The 27,825-nt window shown below is 47.2% G+C and overlaps 1 protein-coding gene across 1 annotated transcript in view; it reads right to left on the bottom strand.

Annotated features, from left to right (window-relative positions):
- Positions 1–212: 212 nt before the first annotated feature.
- The window catches only part of LOC311188118 (ATP-binding cassette sub-family C member 8-like), a gene marked incomplete at both ends in the record, with an annotated part of 42,434 nt that continues 14,821 nt past the window's right edge, over positions 213–27,825 (bottom strand). Inside the window, 10 exons of the mRNA XM_084259874.1 lie at positions 213–318; positions 1,013–1,088; positions 1,449–1,565; positions 1,718–1,823; positions 4,061–4,206; positions 5,391–5,431; positions 14,798–14,960; positions 15,233–15,367; positions 19,103–19,258; positions 22,107–22,271. Of these exons, the coding sequence (XP_084116000.1) occupies positions 213–318; positions 1,013–1,088; positions 1,449–1,565; positions 1,718–1,823; positions 4,061–4,206; positions 5,391–5,431; positions 14,798–14,960; positions 15,233–15,367; positions 19,103–19,258; positions 22,107–22,271 (1,211 nt within the window). The remainder of the gene's footprint in view (positions 319–1,012; positions 1,089–1,448; positions 1,566–1,717; positions 1,824–4,060; positions 4,207–5,390; positions 5,432–14,797; positions 14,961–15,232; positions 15,368–19,102; positions 19,259–22,106; positions 22,272–27,825) is intronic.

The raw sequence follows: 27,825 nt of genomic DNA, 5'->3' as shown, positions 1-27,825 counted from the left end.
TTCAGAAGATTTAGCCAAGTGCCTGGCATATAGTAAGGGTTTAATGAATATCGATGATGATGATGATGAAAATAATAACTAACTGCATGGACTGAGTACTCACTGAACACTAAGTGGCTACTCAATAAATGCAAGACCATCCTCACCTGAGAAGGATGGCTGCCTACCTACCCACTGTCTCGCTCCCCTGAGCCCAAGGATTCATTTGTTACCTGTTCCAGAAGACAGCCCCTGAGATCTTCTGCATCTCCCCCAGGGTGGCTAGGAGGAGTGAGGACTTGCCACAGCCCACCTGCCCCACAATCATTGTCAGCTGGCCTGCAGGGAAGAAGGGTGCGGGGCGGGGGCGGAGGGAGTGAGGGGTATGAGAAGGAAGCCTGAACTGCGAGCCAGACATACAGATGCACCCAATCCTGAGGCCACCATTTGCTTTCTTCCTACTTGGAATGCCCAGGGAGTCCTTCTCCCCACCCCCACATTGGCCTATTTTTTTGCCCCTGGGAAACTACATTCCTCCTGGCTCCCCAGGTCCTTCTTCACCACTGACATCCCGCCTCTTCCTACACACTGGCTTCTTTCTTTGGGTGTGCTCCAGTGTGCACTCAGCTCCTCGTGGTCCCAGCAAAGGCCACCCTGGGTCCCATCCCCATCCCACCTTCAAGCTTTGCCCATGCTGCTGCCTCTGCTAGAATGTCCACCTGGCTTCGAGGACCAGGGAGCTCATTCTCAGAAAAGTGACCTCTTCCATAATGCCTACCCGGCCATTCAAGTCTGCTCTATTTGTGATGCTCCTATCCTCTCTGCAGCAGATGGCCTGACATTAAGGCCCTGCTGTCTTGCCCTGTCCTTGCTGCTGACCCTCCCCCCCAGCACAGTGGCACCTCCTGGATGAAACCCACTCCCTCTCTAGTGTTCCTGCCCCAGAGCACCCCCAGGGTGGGAGATGAGGAGGGGCACTCCAGACTCCAAGGGAACACCCCCAGAGTGTGATGGGGGTTGAGCTGGACCATACCTCGGGGGATACGAATGGTGATGTTGGACAGTGTGGGGATTCCATCAGGGGTCCACGTGAAGAAGCCTCCAATGATCTTCATTGGCAACACCCCACAGCCCAGAAGAGAACAGAAAGGCAAGGGGTTCTCAGTATGAATAATCTCTTGCGTCTTGTTCCCCATGAAAGCCAAAACCCACATATCACTTTCAGGGCATGCCAACACATCTCTGGGAAAATGACTCTCATGTTAACCCATCCAGGAGAGAAGACAGTGCCTCCACCTGGTGAAGACAGAAGCACTGTCCCTGGTCTCCAGCCTGTATAGGCAGGCAGGATGCTATAGTAGGCAGGCAGGGTGGCCTCTCGGGCAGAGGACTTAGCACACAGCTCTTTAGGTGCTGAGGGCCCTCCTGGAGATGGTGGCTAAGCATGGGGTGCAGGGTCGAGGACTCACCTGGACACAGCAGTTGTCAGGATCCCCGTCTGCACTGGGGGCCAGACTCAGCAGAGGACCCATGAGGCCCTGACAGTCTTCTCGGGAGGGATGCTTTCGGTTCACAACCTTAAGGGGCTGGGGACAGTTAGAAGGAGGTGAGGGCCCAGGGTGCTGGGAGCTGTGCAGGGAAGGGAGCCCCACCCTGTGAGGAAAGGCTGAGGCAGGCCACAGCCGGGTATAAATTGCAGGCATTAGAGAAAAATTTTGTTGCTGGTCTGAGCACTCACCACGGCCTGGTACTTGCTGGCTTGGCCCTGGGGTGGGAGTTCCCGAGGAGCACACTGCTCCTCTCGGATCTCTGCACTGGATAAGAATTCGCTCAACTTTTGCACGCTGCAGAGGAAGCACAGAGATACCCCTCACCCCTGCCAGGGGCAGAGGGGAGGGGAGAAAGTGGAGGGTGAGGCCTGAGAAGGCAGCTCTGAGAAGGTCCTAAGGTGTGGCCCTCCCAAAGCTCACACAGGAAGGATACAACTGAGGGCGTCTTATGTGGGGCAGTGACAGGTGTTACCAGGGTTTGCTAGGGATGACTAGTCAACTGGAGGAAGTTAGGGTCTGGATTTGGCTAGCTTTAGGGCAATTTAATGTTGAAGTTGACTAATAACCCAGACTAGCCAACGTTAACATTAAGTGATGTTGAGTTTTACCAGTTACTGGTAGAGGTAAAGTTGGTTAGTGTTAAGTTTAATTAAGATTATTATTAATCATACTATTAACAATAACTAATATTTATTTATTGAGCATGTACTATTACTGTATGCAAGCACTGTAATAAATGCTTTTATAAACATATAATTTAATCCCAATTATATAATTCTGCTAGGGGAGGTGTGAGGGAATTGTATTCCCAGCTTACAGAGAAGGCTATTATCTCTCCCCTAAACCCTCCACCCCCCAATTTCCCTATGGACCCAGAAGAGGTGTTGGAAGCTTTATTCTTTTAGTTCATTCTCTCTCATTCCTGGGTGTGTGGAAGCTATGACATTTGAAAACTGCGTACCCCTTTCCTCCCTTTTGCTAAAAGTCCAACAGCTCTAGACCAGGCAAGCCCACCAACTCCCAAGGCCCTAATGTCTGGGCCCTAAATGAGCTGTGCTCTTTAGGGGTCCGTTCTGTGTACCACTCCCCACCAGGAGCAGACCTCCAGCCTCCCTGTGCAGCTCCAAAACACACATACACACACACACAAACACACACACACACACATTTACTTTCCCTCTCAGTCCCAGCTCCAGCACTCTCTCAACTGTCTGCAGCTGGGCTGGGAAGGGTGGAGCTGGCTTCTTTTGTTATCTTACTCCTACCTTTGGGCCCAGAATCTGATCTGCCTCTCTAAAAAGGCCTCAGCTACCCTCTTGACAGTGCATTTAGGTATGTCTGCAAATGGGAATGCTTCTGGAGCCGGCAAGGGATTTCCAACAAGTGTAGCATCCTTGAATCAGTAGTTTCTACACAGAATCATAGGACTGAGGGGCGGCTGGGGCAGGTGGGGATTGAGGAGGGGGTGGTCCTTAGAAGTCTCTATGCCTTGGCCAATGGAAATGAGACAGCCTCACCAACCACAGAAATGGGAGCTAATTGATTTCCCACCAGCTACTTCCTAGCCAGATACTCCTTTGATCACAATTATGCTCCTTTCAACCTTGAACCCCTGCCAGAGCTTCCTTGTGTGATTTGCTCCTTCCATCACTACTTTATTAAACAGCTACTCCTCCCTGAAGGTTGCCTAGGATCTGCCAGGGTCTCACAAGACAGGGATGTTGTTTTCCTCATCGTTGGAGGGGCTTGAGTTCTGAGGACATTTGTTACTGTCTGGCCCCATGGGCGATGGGAAAAGACAGAGGCAGCTCTCCCTAGTGGCATGACAGCTCCTTGCTTCAAAGGAGTTTCAGAGGCCCAAGTAGATGTCCCACTCCAGCTAAGGCATTTTCCAGCCTCAGCCCTCTGCCATCAGGCTTTCATTCCAGGGAAGAAGGTGCCTCTGGGAGGATGGTAGAGTCATTCCGGAGTTCTAGAGCCTGGAGGGAGCTAGGGGCCCCAGACCTGGAGGCCAACTGGGGATGGGACATGCAAGCATTTTGGGGAAACTGCTTCACTGACCGGGGCTGTGAAGCTCTGGGACCCGTGGGAAGAACAAGAGATGTTCAGCCTGGGGAAGATGGAGATTCAGTGAATGTCTTCTGAAACCTGAAGGGCTGGCATGTGGGGGAAGGATAGTGCTCATTGTGGGTGGTTCTGAAGGATGAGATTAGGACCGATAGGCAGAATTTATGAGGATATTCCAATTTGGGCAACACCATATATTTTTGCAAAGTTATCTTGGAGATGACTTTGAGATCCCTCTCCTTGGAGGGACGGAAGCAATTTGGCTAGCCCTTTCTCAGGGGTGGCATGGAGGGAAAGCGCACATGGCCTGCGTTCCTCTGAGCAATCATCACCAGCTTCAGCAAGGCCCGTGAATAGGGAGGTGTGTCCTGGACTAAACCACCATGGTCCCAGCAGCAACAGAGCAAGCCAGGGGATTGCCACATGAGCTCCTCCCCTCCCCTCACCAACTCCCCTCCTCTCACCTGACTAGAGCTTTCACTGTTGACCGGACCACACTGGACAGCAGGAACAGCGGCGTGACCAGGATGTGGAAGAGGGAGAGGGAGGCAAAGGCCACGGAGGGCGAGAAGTCAGTCCCTTTGAAGAAGCTGTCATGGCCCACAAAGGTCTGTGAACAAAGGCATCAGTGAAGTGGGGGTGACTCAGAGCATGGGCCCCCTCTCCAGTGGCATTAATTACTCAGCCTCTGGGAAGGAAGCAAGAAGGCTAGAAGAGGGGACCCGAGGGAACCTTTCAGTTAGACACCTTCTTCATCCTCACAGTTATCTCTTGGAAATGTCCCCAGTAAGTTCAGACTTCAAGATGGAGGTCAAGGGCAGCTCTCACCCTTTCCCACCGCATCCTGACTGGGAATGCCCAGGGAGGAGCCCTCAGGCTGGGTCAGCTCCTCAGATGGCAGCCGCAGTCTGGGGAAATGCGAACACAATCATCACAAAACCGCCCCTTGCAGAGCCTGCCCTGCTACCTGGCTGGCTCATTGACCCAAAGTTCTCCGAGAGCCAGGCCAGGAACCAGCCCAATAAATCATGTCGAAAATGAATTCCCAAGCCTGCTTGACAGGCTGTGAACTCACCACAGCTCAGGGACACTAGCCCCAGGGGAAATAAATGCATCTTTTTAAAGAACAGCAGCCGTCACAGAAGCCAAGGATAGGAACTATGGGGCTGTGAGGGGCTGTGGGCTGGTGGGGGTTAGGCCTTTCTGGAGGGGCACCTGCTTGCAGTGCTGCTGAGCTACACACACAGCCTCAGCTGAAGCTGCCCTTTAGAAAAAGAAAAACCACCGTTGTAATATTTAATGACCTTGTGGCCAGAATCTTAAATGTTGAAAAAGCATGTTACAAAACTACATATGCAGCCCAATCCTATTTTTGTAAAAATGTCATATTATGCACCTTAAAAAAAGACTGGAAAGAAATGCATAAAAGATGTTGCCAGTGGATTATGGGTGATTTAAATTCGACTTGAACTTTCCCTTCTGAATTTCCCAACTTTTTTATCATAAACAATTTTCACATTTTAATGAAAAGATTCGATAGCTATTTTGAAAAGGAAATTTAATTTCTCTAAAGACTAAACCTTAAGTCTTCCAGGCTGGGAGGCAGAGGCCCCTGCCCGCCTGGAGTGAGGGAGGGCCCTGCTTCCTGTCGAGACTTCGAATCCCTCACCCTATTTTCAGCCTGCTGCCTGAGCCATCTATGACGTTCCTGAGCAGAATGGCTAAACCCGGGAGCCTCTCACTGCAGACGCCCTCCCAGGCCCCCACCGGGAGAGAGAGAAAGGCCCCACTTACGATGAGGACAGCTGCAATGGGGATGGCCGTGTTCATGAAAACTGCGGAGGAAGCACAAGTTTAGTGTTGGGAAGGAGACAGCTACCCATTTAGTCACCAGGTTGGTCAGGGGCTGCACAGCCGATGGGGTCCTCTCCTAGCCTGCGGGTGGAGCTGGGGTGGGGTAGGCACAGAACACCAGCCCAGTGGCACCTCTGGTTCTGTCTCCCTCAGGACTCTTGCTTCTGAGTCTCAAGTTGTTTTTTTTTTTAAGATTTATTTATTTATGCACACAAGAACTGGGGTACAGACCAGAGGTGTGGGAGTTTGGTGAGAGGACTCACCAGAGAAAGAGTGGAGAACAGAACAGGCGGGTTGACTGAAATACACTGCTGAGGGGAGCAGCGGGTGAGTCAGGAGAGGTCTGCTGTACCATGTGGGTAGCTCCCTGTCCAGGGACTGAACTCGTGTTGCAATGGCTGCAGATAGCTTCATAGTACTGCGTCTTAGTACTGCGTGTTGCACCACCAGGGAGGCCCTGAGTCTTAAGGTTTTTTTTAAAATATTTTATTCATTTTTTTAAAATGTCAGTTGCAGTTGTTTTTTTTTTTTTTAGATTTTTATTTATTTATATAATAACTGGGGTATAGGTCAGAGGCACGGGAGGGTGAGAGAACTCACCAGAGACAGAGCGGGGAGCAGAACAGGCAGACAGACCAAGGACACTGCTGAGGGGAGCAGTAGGCGAGATAGGAGAGGTCTGCTGCGCCTTGTGGGTTTATTCCTGGCTCGCCGGGAATCGAACCCACGCTGCAGAGGCTGCAGACAGCTTCACAGCGGGCAGCTCAACCCGCTGTGCCACCGGGGAGGCCCCTGAGTCTTAAGTTTTTAATGAAAGGCTGACATGCTCCTATTTGGACCCATGTGGGCAGTGTGCAAAGTCCCCTGAGAAAGTGGTGGAGCAGGAATTGGAGAGTTGACTGGCTGTGATCAACTGTGAGATCAGCAACTGTGAGGTGAAGAAACTTCCTAATCTCCCATGGCTCTTGGGAAGGATTTCAAACTCATTCACAATGTTAAATTAAAACAATTTAAAACACATCTCCCTCAACGCTAAAGCTAAAGGGTCTAAACCCAGGCTAGGCATGGGCGCTGTCTTGTAACTAGACCCTTCACATGGATTTCAGGGAGCAAAGAGAGTGGGACTAGAGTCAGGTGGTTTGGCCCCTATTACTTATAAGCTGTATAACTTTGGACAGGCCATTTACCTTCCCTGTGCCTTAGTTTCCACCTGAGTTTTAAAAATTCATACTTCCTCACACATCTTAGCTCTCTCCAAGGTGAGAGGAGATAATGTAAGGAACAGGCTCTCTGTGAACCCTCAGTTTTGCCTGAATATCACACCTCATGAGCCAAAAAGTTGGCCCTGATGCTCAGATCACTGCTGTCCCACCCAAGACACGAGGATGCCTGAGAAAGCCCTGACCCCGGCACTCTGCTCTTCCAGAGTCAACAGCCTTTCTAGAGTAAGAGGTGACCATCTGAGCTGCCACCTTCCCATCTCATCTTCCTGCCGTTCCAGCAACCTCTTCCAGACCGGTCCAGTAAAAGAGTCTGGCTCTGTCATGGGCCAAATTAAAGCAGAGAAAACCAGGAGCCAGGAGCCAGAAGCCAAGGGCTCAGACCACATGGCTCTTGTCTAATGAGTGAAGTCTTTAACACTGATGAAGTCCAAGTGATCAACACCATTCCAAGAAGCTGTCCACTTACTCCAAGACTCTTGTGCCAGCTAATACATCTACAGTGTATGTTGGAGATGTGGACCCCCGAGTGGGTGGGAGAACATGGCCTCTGCCCTCAGGGGGCTCCCAGTCTGAGTGGACCTGTTCCCTGGAAGCCCCTGATATGATGGAGAGACAGGGAACATGCCCCTATGGATTTTCCAAGCACACAGGAAAGACACTGTGTTTATCTTTGGGAATTCCAGTCTGATGGAGGGGACATGGCCTGTGCCATCGGAGAACTCTTGTTCTCCCAGAGAAGCTATGGCTGGTTCCTTGGCACGCTGTTAATCTCTAACCATAAGGCTTCTCATCAACACCATTAAAGCTGGGTAAGGCACAATCATGAAGTGATGATGAAGACTCCATAGCCTCCAGGTACCCACCTCAGTGCTTTATGGTATCTGTCAAGGACCAGTATAAACATTGTTTTTCCTACAGAATAAAGGGCTCATATCTGGGACACAGACCACAACACAGTCATCACTGTCTGTGGAGAGGGAGCATGACGCCTGTGACCATCACCAACCACGTGATTCTAAACACCAGGTACCCTCCCCATCCCCACCCCCGGTCGACTCCAGAGCGAGTTATTCCAAGTAGCTCCCTCAAGGTAGAGTCTTTTCCTTCAGTTCACTCCTTGCCCACCTCCATTAGTTACCAGAGTAGGGGTTCAAACTAGAGAAGGCAATGGTACAACACTCCTTCGCCCCCTGCCCCAGGCCAAGGTCCCTCTCACACATCTTGGGGCTCAACTCCCAGCTAAAAAATCTGCCAGGCGTTAGAGTGTAAATTGGTACAACACTCTCGGAAAGCAATCTTGTGCTTTGGAACTGGGGTCACACAGAAGTTCAGACCTCCTGATCCTGTAATCCCTCTCCTGGGAATTTATCCTGAATAATCACTCAAGAGCAGCACAAAGCCCTGGGCAAAATGGTGTTAGCTGCAGCATGATTTGTCACAGCAAAACAAAACCACAACCACAGCAACAAACCACCCAGAATGAAATAAACTGGAAACTTTGAAGAAAAGAGGCAGTTTTAGTAAATGTAGCACGTCAACTCTAGGGGAGATGATGCAGTCAGAAAACATGTGATAACTGACATTGTGTTCCACTGGATGTTCTGCCTGGTTTGGTTTTTTAAGTTGTATTTTTTCCTATTATATTGTCTTTATTCTTGTAGCTGCCTGAACTCTTTTGAGGAATGAAACAGGCTATAAATAAATTTAAAAATGAGCATTCCAAAGCTGATGCAGCAACATGGAGAATGCTTATAATTAATTGCTACCCTGTTCTGGCTGTGGTACGGAGATGCTAAAGCATGAAAATGTAATTTTTCATTTCCCTCATCCTGTGCTGGAAGGACAGCCTTTGCGCAGGGGACTCTGGGTCCCTCTTTGGGGGTGGGTGGATCGGGGGGTAGAATTATGAATTGTGTGTAGTTTTAAGGGCATCTCTGTAGATCACCCTCCTGGATCCTGGGGCAAAGATGTCTGGGACGAGGGGTGTCAGCATCAGCGAGGAGGCCTGGGGGTGCTACAGGTTTGGACCCTCTCTAAGCTCGGCAGATATTTCTCTGCCCTAGTTGAAAGTGGGGTGGGGATGGAGGATACCCAAACATCTCAGCTACTGTAGGTCGAAGACTTGAGGGTTTGCTTCCATTTTCCTTAACCACATCAGACCCCGTAAGACATTCAAGGTGGTGGGGGAGTGGGAAATGTGACCAAGAATAGATTTCTCTCCAACTTTGGCAAGGGGTGGGCTGACTCACTTTGGTTTCATCTAGGAAAAAAAAGTAGAACATGACAGTGTTCACATATTGAATGTTAAGGAGCAAGAAATACTGTTAACTAACACTAAGTGAAAGCAAAAGATTACAAAATGGTGCATCAGTGTGATGCCCTTCTGAAAAAGGTAGTTGCGTAGACAGGCCTAAAAGGCCACCTGCAGAAGGTGGAAGTCTTGCTGAAATGGGGTAGACATATGAGTAGGTGCTTTGTAGCACCCCCCATAGCCTTTGAGTTATTCATTCAAAAATTATTTTTTCATAACCTGCATCTCCGCCCTCGCCCCCAAACAAAACAACATATCAGTCAAATCCAAAGCAGAACTGAGGTCACTGTACCTTCTGCTTTGCCAGGGAATGCTGCTGGCCTTGTGAGTGCCAGCCCAGCACCAAAATACCAGCTTTTCATTTCCAAAGCATTGATAAATATTTCAAAGCCTTGGTTTCAGGGAGGCATAGCCAACACTTTGTGCCTCTGCTTAACTTCAGCTCTGTGCCCGGAAGGGCCAGGGGAGGGCTGAGGCTCACAGCCTGGGTCTAATTGCAGGCTCATCTGCAGGAGGGCAAAATGGATATTGAAGGGCACAGTGCTATTTCCCATTCAGTCCGGTGGTCAGTCCAAAGGCAGCAGAGGAGGAAGAAAAGCCAGTTCCTGGTGTGTCTACTCCTGGCAGGGGAGGGCGCAGCAGGAGCTCTGCACTGATTTTTTAATTGCTGAACCTCCCCAGCCACTTCCTCACCCCAACAGGCCAGGCTGTGCCTTGGCACCTACTGTGACTGAGGCTGCACCAGCTGGCAGAAGAAAGTACAGATACTGAATAAGTTCAAAGAAGCAAGAAGAGGACGGGAGACCACCATCTACAGGTGACCTTGAACCCCAACACTGGCTGTCAGGCCTCTGAGGAGGAAAGGCGCTCAAGGCTTGGAGAGAAGAGCCAGGTTGTGGGTTGTGGAGAGGGAAGGTGCTGGGATCCCCATGAATGAGGTTCCTGACACCATCCACTCCCCCTCCCATCCATGGCAGATCTGGGTTTGGGGGTTTGGTTTTTGTTTTTTCAGGACATGCCAGTCAGATGCATCCAAGGAAAGCCCACCGGACTGGTTCAGACCCAAATGGGAAAAGGAAGCCCCCTGGCCACAGGACACTGGAAGACACGGCAAACACATCTTCCCTTAATTCAAACTCCCTCTACAGCTCCCCGGCCTCAGAACACGCAGAAGGCTGTGCACCGCACACAAGGTGCCTGTGATCTGGTCATCAAACTATGCCCCAGTCTTGAACACATCATCATCCTTCTCATACCCAGGCCTTTGTGCCCAGCGTGCCTGCCCCATCATCAGCTAGCTCATGTCATCCGTCAGACCCCTGCCGCAGACTTCACCTCTGACAAAGCTTCTCTGACACCCACCACCCCTAAGACAAGTTGGGTACAACTCTTACTGGGGTTTAGGACGCCCCTTTCTGTTCCTGTCACTCATGACACAGTTGTATGTGGGTCTTCCCTGCCAGGCTGTGGGCAACCCGTGGTCAGGGAACTGTATTTCTTCTCATGTCCACATCCCCTATATCTAGCGCAGGACCTGGCACCTAGTAGGGGCCCAGTAAATAAGTGTTAAATCGATGCATGAAAGAAACTAAGGAGGCAGAGCCAAGTGAAGACCACAAAAGAGAAAGCACGGCACTTGGAAATGACCCCACGAGTCTGACCACAACACAGCCACTGCTCACCAATGGGTTCCCACTAGACCATGAGAGTGAGGACCAGACCTGGGCCCCCTCTTGGAAGCCCAGGTCTTCAGTAGAGTCTGGCACAGATGGAAGGTTCTGGAATGGATGCTGCAGAAAGGACTGAACAAACTGGCAGCATGTTGGTGGAGGACTGGCAGGACCTAGGCTACCTTTTTACCCATGTAAGGCTTGTCCTCAAATACATGGCCAGGCAGGATACTTAGAGTTATGCTGCTTCTGCAAGGAGGTTAGGACTGAACTGACTTCTAGGGGAGTGCACAGCACCCACCTCCAGTTTTATCTCCAACTTACTGGAATTCAGCCCAAGTTTCCTCTTGCTAGAAGCTCTGGCGAGCTCTCAGCCCACTGTGTTTCCTTCTCTATTCTCTGCCATTTATTGGCTCAGAAACTTAAAATCTTTTCACCTCATTGGGCCTCTGTCTTCTCTGCTGCACAACGGGAAAACAGAGGTGCACACCTCAATTGTTATGAGGACGAAGTGTTGGACCTGCAAAGCAGACAGCACACAGCAGGCCCACAGAGTTTAGTGCTTCCTAAACTATAGATGTTAGTTCTCACTTCCCAGCAGAATATAAACTGCTTGAGAATGGGGAGTACGTTTTATTCTATCTGGAATCTCTCCCAGTGCTTAGCACAAGGCCAGGCACACAGGGGTGGGGTTCACCCAACAGCCACTAATTCACATTCTTCAGTTCTGGGTTTTGATGGTGGGAAAACTGTACCCATTTCCTTCAACACCCTGCCCTGCCCTGCCCTGTCCTGCCCTACTCTGCCATGCCCTGCCCCCGCTCAGGGCTCCACAGAGGAGCTCTCAGGGAGGCTGACGGCAGGCAGACGATGAGATAGCGTGTCAGGGTAACACTGTGGGCTGCCAGCCTGCCTGCCTGGGGCACTCCGAGCAAACTGATAGCCCAGCAGGCAGCCCCAGGATGGGCCCATCAGGAAACACGACTCTAGGACCCCATGGCTGGCGCCAGGGTTGAGAATGAAAGCTGCCCCATTACCTCAAGCCTAATGATCTGTGTCCTGATCTCTGGTGACAGAACAGAAGGCAGGAAGTCTGGGAGGAGGTAAATGCAAATGCACTCAGAGTATATAGCAGCAGCCCTGGGGGTGCCTCCATCCCAGCACCCGTCTGTTCCCTCCCACTGCCAGCAAACACAAAGAAACCCATCTTAAGAGGGTGAACACTGAGCAAACAACATTTGGCTTTCAAATCTCTGCTGGAGGGCTCTTCCCTTTGCCTTCTTCTGGAGACAGCCTGGGCTGTTCTGTTAATCCTCCTAGGAGACTGAGCCCTGGGCAGGTAAGGTGCCCTGAGCAGACCCCTGTGGCTCCAGAGTCCCTCACTCCTTCCAGAGTTATCTCAACCCTTCACAATAGGAGTCTCTTTTCCTAGGTCCTCCTGGTCCAGGGCCTTCATAAGGCCTTGGTTTGTCTTCTGAGGGCTGGCCTTGGTGAGCTAGGCTTCCGTGGGTCAGCCTGAGAACCTAGGCCTCTTATGACACTATTTACATAAGAAAATGCGTGCAGGCTGCAGTCTGGAATGCAGGAAATGTGCGCCTCCTAGAAGCAAATGTGCATCTCCTGCAAGTGTCTCCTTGCAGCTGCCACCTACCCTCATCTACATGTCCCGAGGCAGCTTCTATCTTGTTGCCACGAATCTTGGGGATCCTGTGCCTTTGATTTCCTTGCTGTTTCCTTTCCTCTGTCTCATTGCAGGGACAGTGAGCCTGCCCCACCCCACCTAGCCATGTTGTTGCTGGGAGATATTACCCGTCTGCAGGGGGAAACCTTACCTTAGCAGCTGTTACCACTGATGGGCTGTCTGGAAACCAGGTGTCTGTAACTTGGGGGGCTGTACACAGTGTGGGGTTACTGTTAACACAATTAGTTCCAGGGGCAGACAAAGAGGGCCCAGCGCTGTAGGCTGGTTTCTCTAGCTCCCAGATGTCCCCTCTAGCCTCCCAATGTTCGCTGTCCAGTGGAGTGCTCAGCCTGAGGGCACTCAGAGGCCCTGAGTCTCACAGGGTCAGGGATGAGGGTAAAGGGGGAAGCCAGCATCTCAAATGAGGAATTCAGGAAGCAATGGCTGCCTGCCATGCTCACAGCCCCACTCTGAGAAAATCACATCATCCTAGCAGAGCAGCGCCTCTGCAGAAAGAGGCCATGGTAGGTGCCATAAATGTTAGACGGCTTGGCCACTGCTGGCTGGACCAGCGTTCCCACCCAAGGCACAGGACATCATGGTTTGGCTAAACACAGGCAGGCGGGACACCTGGGGTGCTCAGTGCAAGCCCTGCCTCATGGGAACCTCCAGGTTGGATGGTGGTCCCCTGGTCCCGCCAGAATCCCTCTCCCAGCAGTGGGAACATCAGGAGCATATTAATGACCTGAGTGCCCCGCCCCCCCTTTCTTCATGAATCCTCCATTGAGGATTTTTATTTATTATTAGCTCATTGTTCTCCCTGAGGCTATCTGGGAGACACAGCCAGCACACCCTCCTTTACTTCCCCCACAGCTGGCACCCCCACCAGGTACACCTCAACCTGGCTCCACCAGTCCCAGCCAGGGGAGGGGGCAGTAGAGTCCAGCTCTCCCACTTTCCTCCTCTATTTTCCACTCCCATCAGAGCCTGATCTAGTTGTTTCTCTTCTATTCAGAGGAAATAGCCTAAAAATGGTGTCCCCCTGTGTCCTAAGCCTTCTCCTCCCCACTTCCCACATGGGTTCCCACCTCTTTGTGGAAAATAGGATGGGGCTGAGAGTAAAAAGACTTGGGAGGATCTAGTCTGAGACTTGCTCTTAACCTCAGGAAGAGATGCCCTCTTGTGACCCAATGTGTGAAACAGTTCTTCACCTCCCAGAAAACATTTTCGTTTACCTCTCCTTGCCACATTCTGTGTACCTCCCATCGATCTTTTTAATTCACAAATTCTCTCTTTGGCTTTGATTATTTATTCAACCTGCACACTGAGTTGCTTCTTATTTCCTTTCAGTTTTTTCACTCTGGAGTTTTCCTCTGTAGTCTTCCTGCAGTAACAGGTCAGAGAAACAGTGTGAGGTCTGCCAGCTCCTAAAAACCTATATTTTAACTGTTCACTCGGGCAACCCCCTTGGGGTGGGTCCATGAGTCACCAGACCACCTGTAAGGTAAACCTGGGCCACAGCACCATCAGCCCTGCCTCTGACCTGGGGATGATCATCCACTGAATTAATTTCAATCACTAAAATTTTAATTTCTAGATTTTCTTTGGCTGTCTACCCCCCCCTTCCTGTTTTATCTCGTGGGTTGTGCATCTGCCTTTAGCTCTTTAACTATTTTTAACATACTTATTTTATTCTCTTTCAGACTATGCTATTATCGCCAAGTATTGAGGGACTAGTTCTCCTATTTTTTGCATTTGCTGACTCTCACCCTGGTGGTGCATTTTTCTCTGGCAGATTTTTATTATTAGCTTATTGTTCAATAGAGAGTTTGCCACTGGAGTCCCACATTCTCTGGAAAATGATCTTAATATGCATGTCTGCTGGGATCCTAGGAGTTTTGTAAATTTGGGTCTTCTTTCTCTGTGTATTTTCTGGATCCGGCATTCCCAAATCACTTGAACACTGTAAACCCAGCTTCTGCACTTGTGAGGACCTCAAGCTTGAATTTGCTCGTTAAAGAGGAACTTCCTCTTTCTCATGGATGTAAATGGGAGCTTCTTTGTAGCTGCCCCTGGGTAGCTTGGTCTGACTTTTTGAAAGGAAGTCCTCTCACTTAGGAGAATTTGAAACTATTGTCATTTATACATTTACTGCTACTCCTCAATAGCATGTCAGCTCAAGAGCATATCAAATACCTCAACTGGCTTTCTCATCACTGCCTTGAGAGCCAGCACAGTGCCAGAGCATAGCAGGCCCTCAGTACGTTTGCTGGATACATGACTGAAGGACCCTGTGATTTCTGGGGGCTCTGCTAAGAGATCGTTTGAGACTCTTCAGGATTCGATGATCCCAAAGCCTCCCCGCTTATGCCCCTAACCCCACCCCATATACCCAAGCCTTGACACCTTCTCTTAGCACATAGGCAGCAACAGTCAGGAACAGCTGGTTGGAATGGACTCACTGGAGATAGAGGTGTAGACGGCGAAGGCTCTAAGACTGGTCATTTCCTTCTTGCGAGTCATCTCTACCCTCGTGCAGAAAATGTTCTCCCAGGCATACAGTTTGAGCAGCTTGATGCCACGGAGCATCTCGTTGGTCTGCTTCAGCCTCTCATTGGAATATTCCTGCCAGGAGTCACGGAGTCAGGGAAGGATTTCCTCTCATCCCATCCCAGCCAAGAGGAAGGAACTGAGTCAAAGCACAGACTTCACAGACAAAGCAAGTGAGACCTGGACCCAAGGTCAAGGTCAAGGACAGTGTGGACATGTGTCTGGGGGAATGTCTGGGGGGATCTGGGGGGTGAGTGAGGAGACCTGCTAACATGAGAGGAAAGGGAGCGGGCAGACACTGGGGGCAGGGTGGGGAAAGGAGCAGGTGCAAACCTGCAGACACTCACCAGTGTGCTCCGCTGGGCCTGGGAGAGCTTGGTGGCCACAAAGTACTGGACAGGGGCCAGCAGTATGATGACAGCCGCCCCAATTAAGGCACTGACTCCGAGGATGTAGTAGAGGAGAATCACGCCCACTATGATCTGAGGGGGAATATGGATGATGCATTCTCTCTGACTTGGTAGCTGGGTTGCCAAGGGGTGAGACTGCTTTGGTGCCCAGGTTTCCAAGTTGCCTCAGTGGGCAGAGGAGGAAGGATAGAGCAATTTCAAGAGGGACGGACATGATGGGCTCTCATACAGTTTCTGGGCTGGTAACAGCATTTGTCTGCAATGTGACTGAAGTCTTAAGTCTCTGCCACTGTTTTCCAGATGGACGTCTCAGAGTGGGAGTTGTACAATGCATGTGAGCACCTTTTGTTCTGTTTGCTGGCTATTAAGACTGATATTTCACTCTATTGGAAAAAATGTAATATGTGACCACATCTGTGCCAAACAAAGCCGGTCCAGGCTCGGGGAGAATCTACTTTCCATTCTTATGCTCTTGCCATCTTTGATTTTTTAATGAAGCTAGCCAGTATTCTCTGAAAAGAGAATTCAATGTCTCTAGATTTATGTAAATGATTGCCTGCTTCTGAATATTTATGAGAAGTGTAAGTTACTCTTGCCAGCGCCTAAAGCATCAAGAAGACAGCTTTTCCAGTTACCTTCAAAAGCAGACACCTCTAAATTCGGGGCTTATTCTAGAGGAACAGATGTGCTGTCTTCTTCAGTTGGAAATAAAAAGGCTGCCTGGGTTGGCCATGCACTCTGAGTGCTATACCACATTGGCACTCAGCTCCTTGCACCACCTCAAGGACAGAGGAATGGGTGGGCGGTTCTGTAATTTCCGTTGATTATAGCATGCCATCTGCATTAGCAGATTGTAAGGGACTGGTAAGTGACCCCTTCATCACCTGCCTCCCAGTGTTTAACTGATGCTAAATGCTGGCTTGGATGGGCAGAAGAGCATATTAAGAGATGAACCTACTATCTCTGCCAAGCCCTCTTCCATCACCCTCCTGGAAAATTATCCTCGGCATCCAGTCTTGTCATTATCTGCCCTCATATGGAGTGCATCACTCAGACACCAAGGAAGCTCCCAGAGTGTTCCAGAGTCATCACCAGGGCAGCCTTTGGGTGTCAGTGCCTGTACCCCTCCACCTCCAGGGCTAGCAGTTGCTGGCACAAGAGTCAGGGACACAGTTGCTGCTGCTGCTGCTGGGCTTCTCCAAATGTTCCACCTACATTGTTGTGCTCCCCCAATTCTCTGTCCAACCCTCTCTTCTGCAGGAGTCTGAATGGATCCCATGGGCAAACATATCAGAAACAAAGGATTCTAAGTGTGCAAAGCAAGTGTGGGGAGCAAGGGGGCAATTTTATCTCCTATTTATACATGTTAGGAAAGCAATCTAGCATAGTGGTGGGGAGAGCGCAGTCCCTGGGCTCTACTAGAACCCTGAGTCTGAATGCAGTGCAAGCACTTATCGGCTGTGCAATCTGGTGCAAGTTACTTGCTGTGAGACCCAAGGTAAGAGCCCCCCTGCACTTTCTGGGTTTTTGAAGCTCATGGGAATGAGGAATCAGGTTCCCACAATGGCCAAGTTCCTTCTCATAGTGTCCATAAATTTCAGGAGGCCCATAAAGCCTCTGAAATTGTAAATAAAGTGTGTTAACTCACATTTGTTCTTCTGAAGGGAAGGGTTCATTAGACTTTCAGTGGTATGTGTAGATTAGTGGTTGCCTTGGGCTGGAGGAGTGGGTGAGGAGAGGCTGTCAGTGGATATGGGTTTCTTTTTGGGGTGATGCAGACATTCCAAAACTGGATGTGGTTGCAATGAAACCATTGACTTGTATACTTTAAATCGCAGAGGTATAACTCATAGAGCGGTTACATATATTTTTAAAAAAGATATGTGACAAAAAATAAATATTACAAGCCAGACGGAGCCCTTGGGGCCAAAGGGATGGGGCTCCTGAGCTAATTTCAATAGTGTCACCAGGTTCATGTGACCTGTGACCAGTCAGGCAGCACACAGAATCCTGGCCAGGTCTAAGGGATTGTACTGATTCTGGGTGGTGACCCTGGTTCTTGAGGGCTGTTCTTAGAAAGCACAGTCTTTGAAGAACTAAGAAACATAAAATCAAATGATACTTCATGATCAATAAGAAAAAGCAAATAATTAGTAGAGATAAAAATTCCTTTTCCTGGGTGTTGGGAGAGTTAATTAGACCAATGAGAGGCTGGGAGAAGGCCAGCCACAGGGCAGGCACTACTAGTTAGGATTAGTATTTCTAGCAATGATGCATGGGAATAAATATTACAAATAAGAGTAAAGCTAGCAATGCAGCAGGTTTGGCGGATAAAGGCTGGAAAGGATAAAAGGCTGGTGATTGTACTCGATGAACTCTCCAAGCCCCGCTGGAGCTTTATTAGTCACTGATTCACCTTAGCAGAGTGGGGTGAGGAGCAAAGGAGTCTGGGCTATGGGGGATTGCATATAAGGCTAATCCCATAAAAATGAGTATCAGATTCCCTGTCCTATACTACCATCTTGTCAAGTTGCCTCCCTGTGAAGTTGTTTTTTTCCTCCATTTTCCTTTAATGGAAAATAGAAAACATTTTTAAGAGCTATATATTAATATATATATAATATATAAGCTTATATATACACATATATAAGCTTTTCAATATAAGTTTTACAGGAAGGAGGCACAATAAAATCATTTGAACTGAACGTTTATGAAATTTACATCCTAAGAAGCAATGGATTCTGGACTGGTTGAAGTCCTCCTCTCTGAATGTACAAGTTAGAGGGATCTGATATTTAATCACTGACTACTCTATGCTGGGCACTGTGCTGGGTATTTGACTGACATGACCTAATTGAATCATCAAAGCAACTCCAGAGGGGAGGAATCATCCCCATTTCATAGTTGAGGAAACTGAGGCTCAGAGAGGTTAAGTATTTGAGTCAGCCTATCTCATCCAAGTCCAGACACTTTCTGCTTACACCAGGCAGACCCCTGGCACCTGTGGAGTGTCTGGGGCCCATCTGCTTTGATCTGAAGCACAGGAGAGCTAAGTCGTTCTCAGGTACTGGACAGGAATCACAGACTCATGGTGGAAGAGCTCTGGATGGGAGATGGAGAAGGTGGGGTGAGGAGTCAGGTAAACCATGCTGAGGATTCTCCTACTATTATCAGGGGAGAGTGTGCCTCCTCCCAGAGCCAGACCCAAAGGTTGTTTGGCTTTAAAAAAAATCTTATTTTTGATTTAAAAAATAATACATTTTTTATTGGGGAATTTAGAAATGCATAAAGAATGTTTATTGGGGAATTTAGAAATGTATAAAGAAAATATAAATCCCTTGTAATACCACCATGGGGCCTTCTAGTTCTTTTTTCTGTGCGAATCTGTGCAGATGTATACCTATACATTCCATCTGAGTACAGAATGCACTGCAACTAATATTTTGTAATTTATTTTTTTTGCTTAAAAAAAAAACCTCATGCACACTATTCGATGCAATTAAAGACTATGCTACAACATAACTTTTAACGTCTGTGAAAGTGCTCCACATACGATTATTATACATTTTTTTAAGATTGTCTACATTTCAAGTCTTAATGACATTGCCTTCTCTGATCAAGAAAGAGGGCTAGCCTATCTACAGAGTATGGGAGAGCACAGGGACCCCGGGGTATATACCTCACAGACACCCCAAGGAATGGAAGGTACCAGCAAACATGGAATGGAAGATGGTGCGCACCTAATCACGTGCCAGCATATTCTGGTTTTGTGTCCTCGGCCCCCAGCCTAAAGCACACACCCCTTACCTGTACTGGCATAGCCCAGAGGTTTGGGCACAAGAAGAAAAACCACATGAGCTGATTGGTATCAATGGCAACCAAATTACAGATTTGCCCGGCAGTCATTTCCCCCATGGATAGGTTGGAGGTGGACAGGTGCATAATTTTATTGTAAATCTTGGTCTAGAAATGAGAGCAGAGAAATTCACATTTGTCATCATCATCGTCCTAATCACCATTCCATATGCCACGTGTCTACAGTGTGCCAGGGGCTTCTCAGACATTTCCCTCCTAGAACCCAAAGCAGCTCTGTAAAGGAGCACCACAATACTGTTTCAAAATTCCCTCAGCGAGGGAAAGGGCTTTGACTACAGATCAAGCAAATGAGAGAGGCAGCCTTCAATGAGGAGCCCAGTATGGCAAGCTGCTTTCCTAGCAAGCTTTCTCCTTTGGGAACAGGACTTAACTCCTAAATCTTAAAAGTAGATCGTCATGTCCAGTTGTATTCTTGATTTACCAAAGGCCAGTGGAGAGCACATTTTATAGCCATAAAAATGAAGTGGGACAGCCATTGTAATGTGTCTCTCATAGGGGAGGGGGCATGCTCTGGGGCTAAACATGTCTTACTGGAGCCTTAAAATAAAGCAAGTATCCAGCCTGGGACAGTCTTGTAAGTGTCAATCAGCCCCAGCACCATCCAGCCACCCGAGGGCCTCACTCTGTGTCTCCAGGGCAGAGGGGGAGAAGCCATGAGCTCTGAACCTAAAACCTTTATGTAAAGTGATGTGCCTCCCAGAAAGATGGCAGTTTTCAGGTTATGTGCTCAATGCATTTCTGTCTTAACTGTCCTATTGACGTTAACGTTCAAATGAAATTTTATTGTGTTTTCTGTTGTAAGGCAATTCCCAACCCTTCTATTTAAAAATCCGGACTTTTCGTGGGTCAGGTTTTCTTAAAGTATGAATCTATTTTATGCTTTTTTGCTGAGTTTTTATATATCATGGGTAAAGTTTAAAATAATGACAATGACTTTTTCTTTCCAATTTATGCACATCTGAGGTTATATGAAGAATAATAGTAAATCTAGTTTCAATGAAGCGGGAGTATGGAGTAATCTATCATTAAACAAAGACTGGGATACAAAGAAATATACAACTGACAGCTGGTGTATGTAAAAAATTAGATGTAGTAAAACAGGAATTTTGCTTAATAACTTTTTTAAGCAAGATCTGTGTTTATTCTCAAACTCATGAAAACAGACCCATACTATAATTTCCCATAAATCGCTGGCAGGAAGGGCTTTTTCCTAATTTGTTTCCATAATTAATGTCAGCATTTCCTTTTTGTGGCATACGAATTATTTTTTCCTATTAATGCAACAGATTCAGATGATTTGGTAAAAATAATTACATGCTAATACATTTAAAATATATTTGGCTCTTTTAGCATAATTGGAAAATATTAGGTCAGCGTGATTTATGACATGCAAGTATGTCATTATAGGCTATTTATAATGTAACAAGTAGATTTTTTTTTTTTAATTACAAAACAGTTCAGTTACAAAATTGACTGTTGCTTGTGGTGGCACTGGGGGGTGGTCTGGGCAGAGGCTGAGCAATAGCTTGGGTTCTCCTAAGTCTGAAAAACTATGATTGTTAGAAGGTCTTGGGTTTTCCTGGGCCCCTCTATCCATTCTCAAATGATGACATACAAATTCCTCTGCTTTACCCATGAAAACCACTGGGAATGAGTAGTGCAGTTTTGTACAGCTGTCTAGGGGTGCCATTCACGTGAACTACATCAAGTCTGGACCCTCACACTGTCTGCAGCCCAGGTCATACCCCTCTCTCAGGCCCTTTCCTGCAGAGTTTCTGGTCCTGGCTCCCAGAGGAACAGCCAATGCTTATGAGTTTGAGGAACTTTCTGAAGCAAGAGGTGGTTTTGGGTTCTAGTCACAACTTCTGAGCATTTCACTGACTTCATGGGAATCACTGGGTGTGACAGAATCTGTTAGATGTCTCCCAATATCCATTCTTTCCTTTTCACAAGAAGAATTTCTAACAGGGGCTTACCTGACTGTCAAGAATAAAGAGGACACTATCTAGCCCTTCTAGGTATGACATGTGGCCAATTTCTCACCAATGGCATGGGAGAGGGTATGTGCAACTTCTGCATTATAGTTTTAAAAGAAGGCAGCATGTCCTCCTATTGCTCCATCTTCCTTCCTGCTGATTTAAATTGACACCGACAGCAATGTCAACAGTCATCTTAAACCAGGAGACAAGTCACATGAGGAGGCTGGCTGAGTAACATTTTAGAAGGACACAAGGTCTCTGATGACTGCATAGCCTCCATACTAGTCCTGACTAAGTGTGAAATGTCTATTGAAACTACTTTCACCCTGGGCTTTCCACGCCAACAAATGAACCAACATGTGAATGAAAACATGGGGAAGGCTTAGACAACTCTCATCACCACCTTGGATAAAGGGGCTCTGAATTTCCCCTGATTTTATCATCCTTCCAACTGATGCTGAGAAGGAAGCCAAGACCTAAAGGACCCATCAACCCAGACAAGTCTCTCTCAATACCACCCTTGATTAAGTAGATCTTAGAGACTATACAGTCTTTAAATGTCAAACACCCTTTTTCTTTTCTTTTCTTTTGCTTTTTTCTTTTTGTCCACCCAGAGAAGACTTCTGGCTGTAGAAGCCTGGAATAGTATCTGGAGAAGGATGCTGAAGCTGCAAGTGCAGTCATCCGCAAACAGTGCTGTGATCCATCAGTGATGATCCCAACCAAGACTGAGCAGTTGACATCTCAGATCTAGTCCTAGACAGAACCAGAGCTGGAGCTATTGCATTTCCCAAGGCACCTTCCACTCTCCCACCCTGCCTTGTCAATAGCCATTGTTTCAGAACATTGTTAAAGGGCAACAAACACAGCCATTGCCAGCGGAATTACTCTTGAGCTGCCTGAAGATGAATAACGCAGTTTTTATTGTGAAATGAAGAAAATCATCACCCAAGTACCTGTATTGCTCCTCTCAAGTTAATTCCGGTTTCGATGGCGACATAGTAGGATGCTTGCAGAAATGTCCTTTGCAGTAGGAGGGCAAGGAACAGAAGCACCGCTAAGACATAGGCATTGGCTAGGAACTCTTGGGATGATACAAAGTAAACCCCGAGAAATTGTGTCTGTTGGAAAGAGAAGTTCAGAGGTGGCTGTCACTGCCAGCAAAAAGATTAGTGCCATTATTAGTACCTGTGATTGCCCATTATCATGTTTGCAAAGCACTGCACAATTGTTTATGAGTGAAAAACCGGACTGATAAATCCAACTAAACATTCTTCTAACAACAGGAAAGGTTGCCTTCACCCCCTTCACCGACTTCATTTAGGGAAACAGAGCATGGCCAGTTCTAACCTCTTGCCCATACACATGATTCTTAGCACTGTGGCCACCAGGCCCAGGGAGCTCATTCTGAATGGAACAAGAATACATAGAGTGAATCACAGAGCAGCCAAAACCAGAACTGCTAGAACAAATCCCATGATGTGTGTTCTCTGCTACAAAAACGGAATCAAGTGAGGCCTTGTCCCACACTCACTAACAGTCTGCTCTGTAGTAATTTCTGGTTAGATAAGACCAGTGAAAAACATGGTCCTGTAGTGCTCCCAGGCGAGAGACGTGAGCTCAGAGATTGAAAAGACCCAACCCCCGCCCCCAGCCTGATGGGCTCCTGGGACCTCCTTTGAAATGTACGGTTCTCCTGTTGCACCTCCTGCAAGATTTCAGATGATAAACAGTGGGAAAAAACCATATGTTTGGTTTTGTTACTAATGATACCAGAAATAACAGCACGACTGTTTCCAATTTCAGCATCAGTGGCTCCCAGGAAAACTTTGATCTTGATCAAGTCCACGGTTCCCCAGCAGAGCCACATCAGTATTTCCATGAAGAAAGAAGTCTTTCCTTTCTGACTCTGGCCTGAACTCTGCAAGCTATTTGGAAGGGTGTGGGAGCTGCTGCAGGGTAAGGAGTGGTGGGAACAGAGATGAGAAGGCTGAGGGTATGTCCATGACCGTGATCAGGCCGAAAGGGTCAGGAATTGAAGAGTCCTCTTCCTGGAGAGGAATGGCTGGATCCCATATACAGGGCTTCCCGGTGGTAGAAAAGTTCCTGCCTCTTTGTTCAGAGCCCTCTAAACCAGCCCTCACTGCTCGGTGGAACTGGTCCTGTTTACAACTGTTTCTTCCTTGCTTGTGGGACAACAGGAAGCAGACACAGGCACATCATGGACCCCATGAAGAATTCTAGAAAAAGGCGAGGTTGAAGGCCCTGACCCTGTCTCATCTGCCAAAGTGTCAGGAGAAAAGCAGTTGGGTGGAAGGGCAATGGCTGGCAGGCAGCAGCAAAGTAGACCTTCAAATTACACTGCGGGGGAGAGACCTGACCTTCCAGGGAAATAAGGGGCAGGCTATAATCTTTCTCAGGTGCAGAACTCCATCCTCACAATACCCTGATGAGAAGAGGACCATTACTAGCTGAGTTCTGCACATGTGGAAATGCAGTTTCAGCATTGCTGAGTGGCTGAAACGTCACATGCTGGTAAGGGTAAACGTGACCATCTTTGATGCCAAAAATACTACCCTGGATCTCCTATCTTAAGCTTCATCCAGCCTTTTGACCTCGAGTCTCCCATTGTCAGCTACGGGCTTGTGGCTCGTAGGCAAAAGGAACAGTCCTCTTGGCTGGTTCTGAGTTAAAATTGAAGGCATGTGGGCTTAGGAAAACCTGGTCCTATTTAACATGCCTTGGAGTTCTTCTGTCCTACCATCCTCAACAGAGTCCTGGCTCTGAAGAATGAAGTATATCATTGCATAGCAATACAACACATCATGGGAATTTATCCCAAGGGAAATAATTAAAAATAAGGAAATAGCTAGACATGCAAAGATGTTCTACTTGTGGATTATATGAGGGATAGTGTGCAAAAATCCATGTAAATGTTCAACCATAGGGAATTGTTAAGTGTATTGTGGTATCATCCTGCATTTCTTAACAGTAAGGAAATATTCTGAGAAATGCACTGTAAGGTGATTTCATCCTTATATGAATGTAACAGAGGGTAACGATGGTCTAATGTAGATGGAAGAGCCTACTATACATCTAGACACATGGTCTTGTATGTGGCCCATTATTGACCAAAATACCCTTAAGTGATGCATGACTGTAATTGTGGGAACATTACACACTCAAGAACACAGACCACCATGAAAGCTCTCAAGCAGCATGGAGTACCACTGGGTTTTGTGTCACAAGGATCAGAAAACACATAGGATGGTGAATGAGGGCTAGAAAAAGACCCAGGGTAAAAATGATGAGAACTACCTTTGATCCCTCACCAACCAACACACCACCCATGCAACCACAATCACTTGCATGGTTCTGAGAGCCTGGACTTTGAGCTTAGCCCTATCTGAGTTTGTGTTTTCTCCTGATATATTATTCATTATGTCCTTAGTTAAGTTTATCAACCTCTCTGAGTCCTAGTTTCTTCACCTGTAAAATGAGGCCATTAAGGGTTTTTGTCTCACAGAGTTACAAGAATTCAATGAAACAATACAGGTAAAAAAAATAGTAAGCACAAACATGCCATGTATGGTAATTTCTGTATTATTCATTGAAGAATCGTTTCTCCTGTACCTCCTGAGTGTCAGGCATGGAGCTGGGTGCTGGGTACCCAGAGGCCAGATATTACAGTTCCTCTCTTAGGGGACTCAGGATCTTAAGGTCTGAGAAAAAGACAAGGGGTGCTTTGAAGGTGCAAACAGGAACACAGAGAGGGGGCATCTAATTCAACGAGAGGAAGGCTTCCTGGAGGAGGTGACATTTCCGTTGGGTCTTTGAAGGGGTTGGCAAGGTGACTGAGAAGAGGTAGGCAAGGTGAAGGGAGGCAGGCCATCCCAGAGATGGGCATCATCAACCCACACACTGTCATCACAAAGCCACAGAAATGCATATAAGTTCAGTCACCCTAATGATCACCACAAATACATGTACCCAAATGGGGACACAGACACCCATGGAAAAAGACCTGCCAAGAGATGCAGGACAAGCAGAAAGACACACATACAAAATCATAAATAGTTCCCAGGAAAACTCATTCAGAAACAAACACTCACAAACCTACACTCACTTTCCCACTGAGGTTTAGAGGTTATTTGAAGCTTTGGCTCTTAGCTCAGAACCAGACTGTTCTTACTTTCTCTGCTTAGCTGACGGCCTTGAGCAGTGCTGGCAGGTTTCAGATGCCTGCAGCTCTTGATGAATCCACTTTCCTCACCTCCAGCCAGATCTGTGACATCCAGGGCAGGTGACAGATTGTGCATGGGGACTGGGCAAGAGATGGGGCAGGAAGGAGATAGATCATGGGTAGTTCCTGCTAGAGCTCAGCTATCTCTGGGGAGTAGCAGAGGAGACAAAAGTGTAAGGATCTAATAGGCCATGACACTGTCAGTAATTAAAGAAGAAATAAGAAATGTTTGCCCTTGGGGATGCCAAGGACAGTATAAATCTTGCCAACTGTGAGTGTTCTAGAAAGGGAAGGGAGGACAGGCCACTGATAAAGAAGTAAACAGTGGGTGCCTGGCTGTGCAGTAGGATGAATTCAGGCTGAGTGGAAAGGACTTTCTCACTGAGCGAGAGAGCTTCCCTCTCTGTAGGCTCATGAAGACCAGAATAGCACCCGTCTCTCTGGACTAAAGCTGCTGGGAGGCAGGGGGATAAAACCAAATGACCTCGATAAATGACCCCTTTCCCCATTTTCTGGATCCAGAAGCCCACATGAGAATTAAGCTGTATCCTAAGCAACCACATGATTGAGGATTCTTTGTGGCTGACACTGGAGGCTATATTTACTTTCAACTCTCGTTTCTATGTCTGTAATTTGCTGGTTGTATCTGGGTTGCAGGGAACAAATATTAAATCTGATAAGGCCTGCTGCCACTGAGGCAGGACCATCTGTCTCAGGGATTTATGTGCTGACAAGTAATCGGGACAAGAGCATTCCAATGAGAAGACAGTAAATTCCAGAATCTGAAGAGAAGTGCTGAGACTCTGAGAGATGGCAAACCTAGTGTTCATATGAATTAAAAAACTGTAAAGGCTGTTCTCACTACCTCTTTGGCACATCCTGCCTTAGAGTTCTCTCCTTAGGAGAATTCCATAAGAGTTTTGAAAAACACAGGAAGAAGACCACATGGACAAGCTGATAAGAGCTCTGGCCTGTGTCATTTCCCCCTAATATGAACAACTGACCCCATGTGTTAGGATTCTCACTGCCGAGAGTTCTGGGGTAGCCTCTGGTCAGACTAAAACTGAAAGTGACTCTTGTAAACCAGAAAGCTGTCCTTTCCTTTTTCATTTTGGGCCAAGTAAAGCTCAGAGGCTCAAAAGTCAGAGAAAACCTCAAAACCTGCCAAAGTTAAAATAAGTAAAAAGAAAAAAAAAGGTCTCTGTATTCTTAATTGAATAAGAAATCGTTGCCTGGTCTATTCCTGCTCATCTATTCTGAGAATCCCTCCTCTATAAAGCCAAGCTGTCCACTGGCTGAGTTAGTTACCCCCCAATACCTCCTAATAGTATTTAACACACAGTATAAAACTGTGTTATTATATTTTTTTCTCCTTCATTGGTTTCCACAATCCTTGGACTCAGAGATGATGACTTGATAAAACAAATAGTCAATTTAATATCATGGCGGTAAGTTCTAGGGTGATGGTGTCTAGGAAACTATAGTTCAAATCAGTCTCTGTCACTGAATAGCTGAGACCCTAGGGGAAGTTACTAACCTCTCTGAGCTTAAAGTTCCTCATCTGTAAAATGGAAATAAAAATACTCATCTTGTAAGTTGTATGGTATGTCAAGTATATCTCAATAATGGAGTGACCAAAAAAACCACACCAAACTTACCCTAAAACGTTGTTTTAAGGATTAAAGAACACAAGAGTAATGCCCACATGCAACCAGCCATGTATTAAGTGATCAATAAGTGTTTGTTAATATTATTAATAATCTTCATCATAACCACTGACTCTGTATTCCCATAGTCCGGCACACAGTATAAACTTGTATGCTGAAGGAATTAGACAAACAGACTTGGAGTGTGTTACATTATTGACTGAAAGTGCTCAGCTGATTAATTATAGCTCTGGAGAAAAAGGAATATAAACCTCCCGAGGATTAAATCATATCTGCAATTCTGGAGCCCATGAGATGAATAACATTACACAAAGGACTGTCATAAATTATTAGAATATCTAATTAGTAATTCTCAGCATCATTTTGGGACTATCTGCTTGTGGTTAAAAGGTTATAATGATTTTTTTCTGGCTGGAAAATTGAAACTCCGAGTCATATTGACAGATGTGAAAAGTTTTCCATTTTGCGACCATCTACACTTAGGTGGCAGTAAAGAAACAGATGAAAAACATCAATAAATGCCTCCCCCCCAAGCGGATGCTATTGCCTCAAGCAGGATAAATAGCCCCCAGAAAGTTGGTCTGTCTCTTTGTCCAGAGAATTTCCAATTGCAGCGTCTCTGGGCTGGGAAGGCCATTAAATGTCATCTAGTCCAAGGACTTTAACTATTTTTAAGAAATGGAACCCCTTTTAAAAAAGAACTTATAATGGGAAAGTCCAACATATTAATAAAACCAGCCAGCTCTGAATGAAATTTGGAGGGAG

This window comes from Talpa europaea (genome assembly GCF_964194135.1).
Source record: "Talpa europaea genome assembly, contig: HAP1_SCAFFOLD_267, whole genome shotgun sequence".
NCBI lineage: Eukaryota > Metazoa > Chordata > Mammalia > Eulipotyphla > Talpidae > Talpa > Talpa europaea.
Note: the sequence above shows the minus strand (reverse complement) of the source record. Positions and strands in the feature narration are given on the sequence as shown.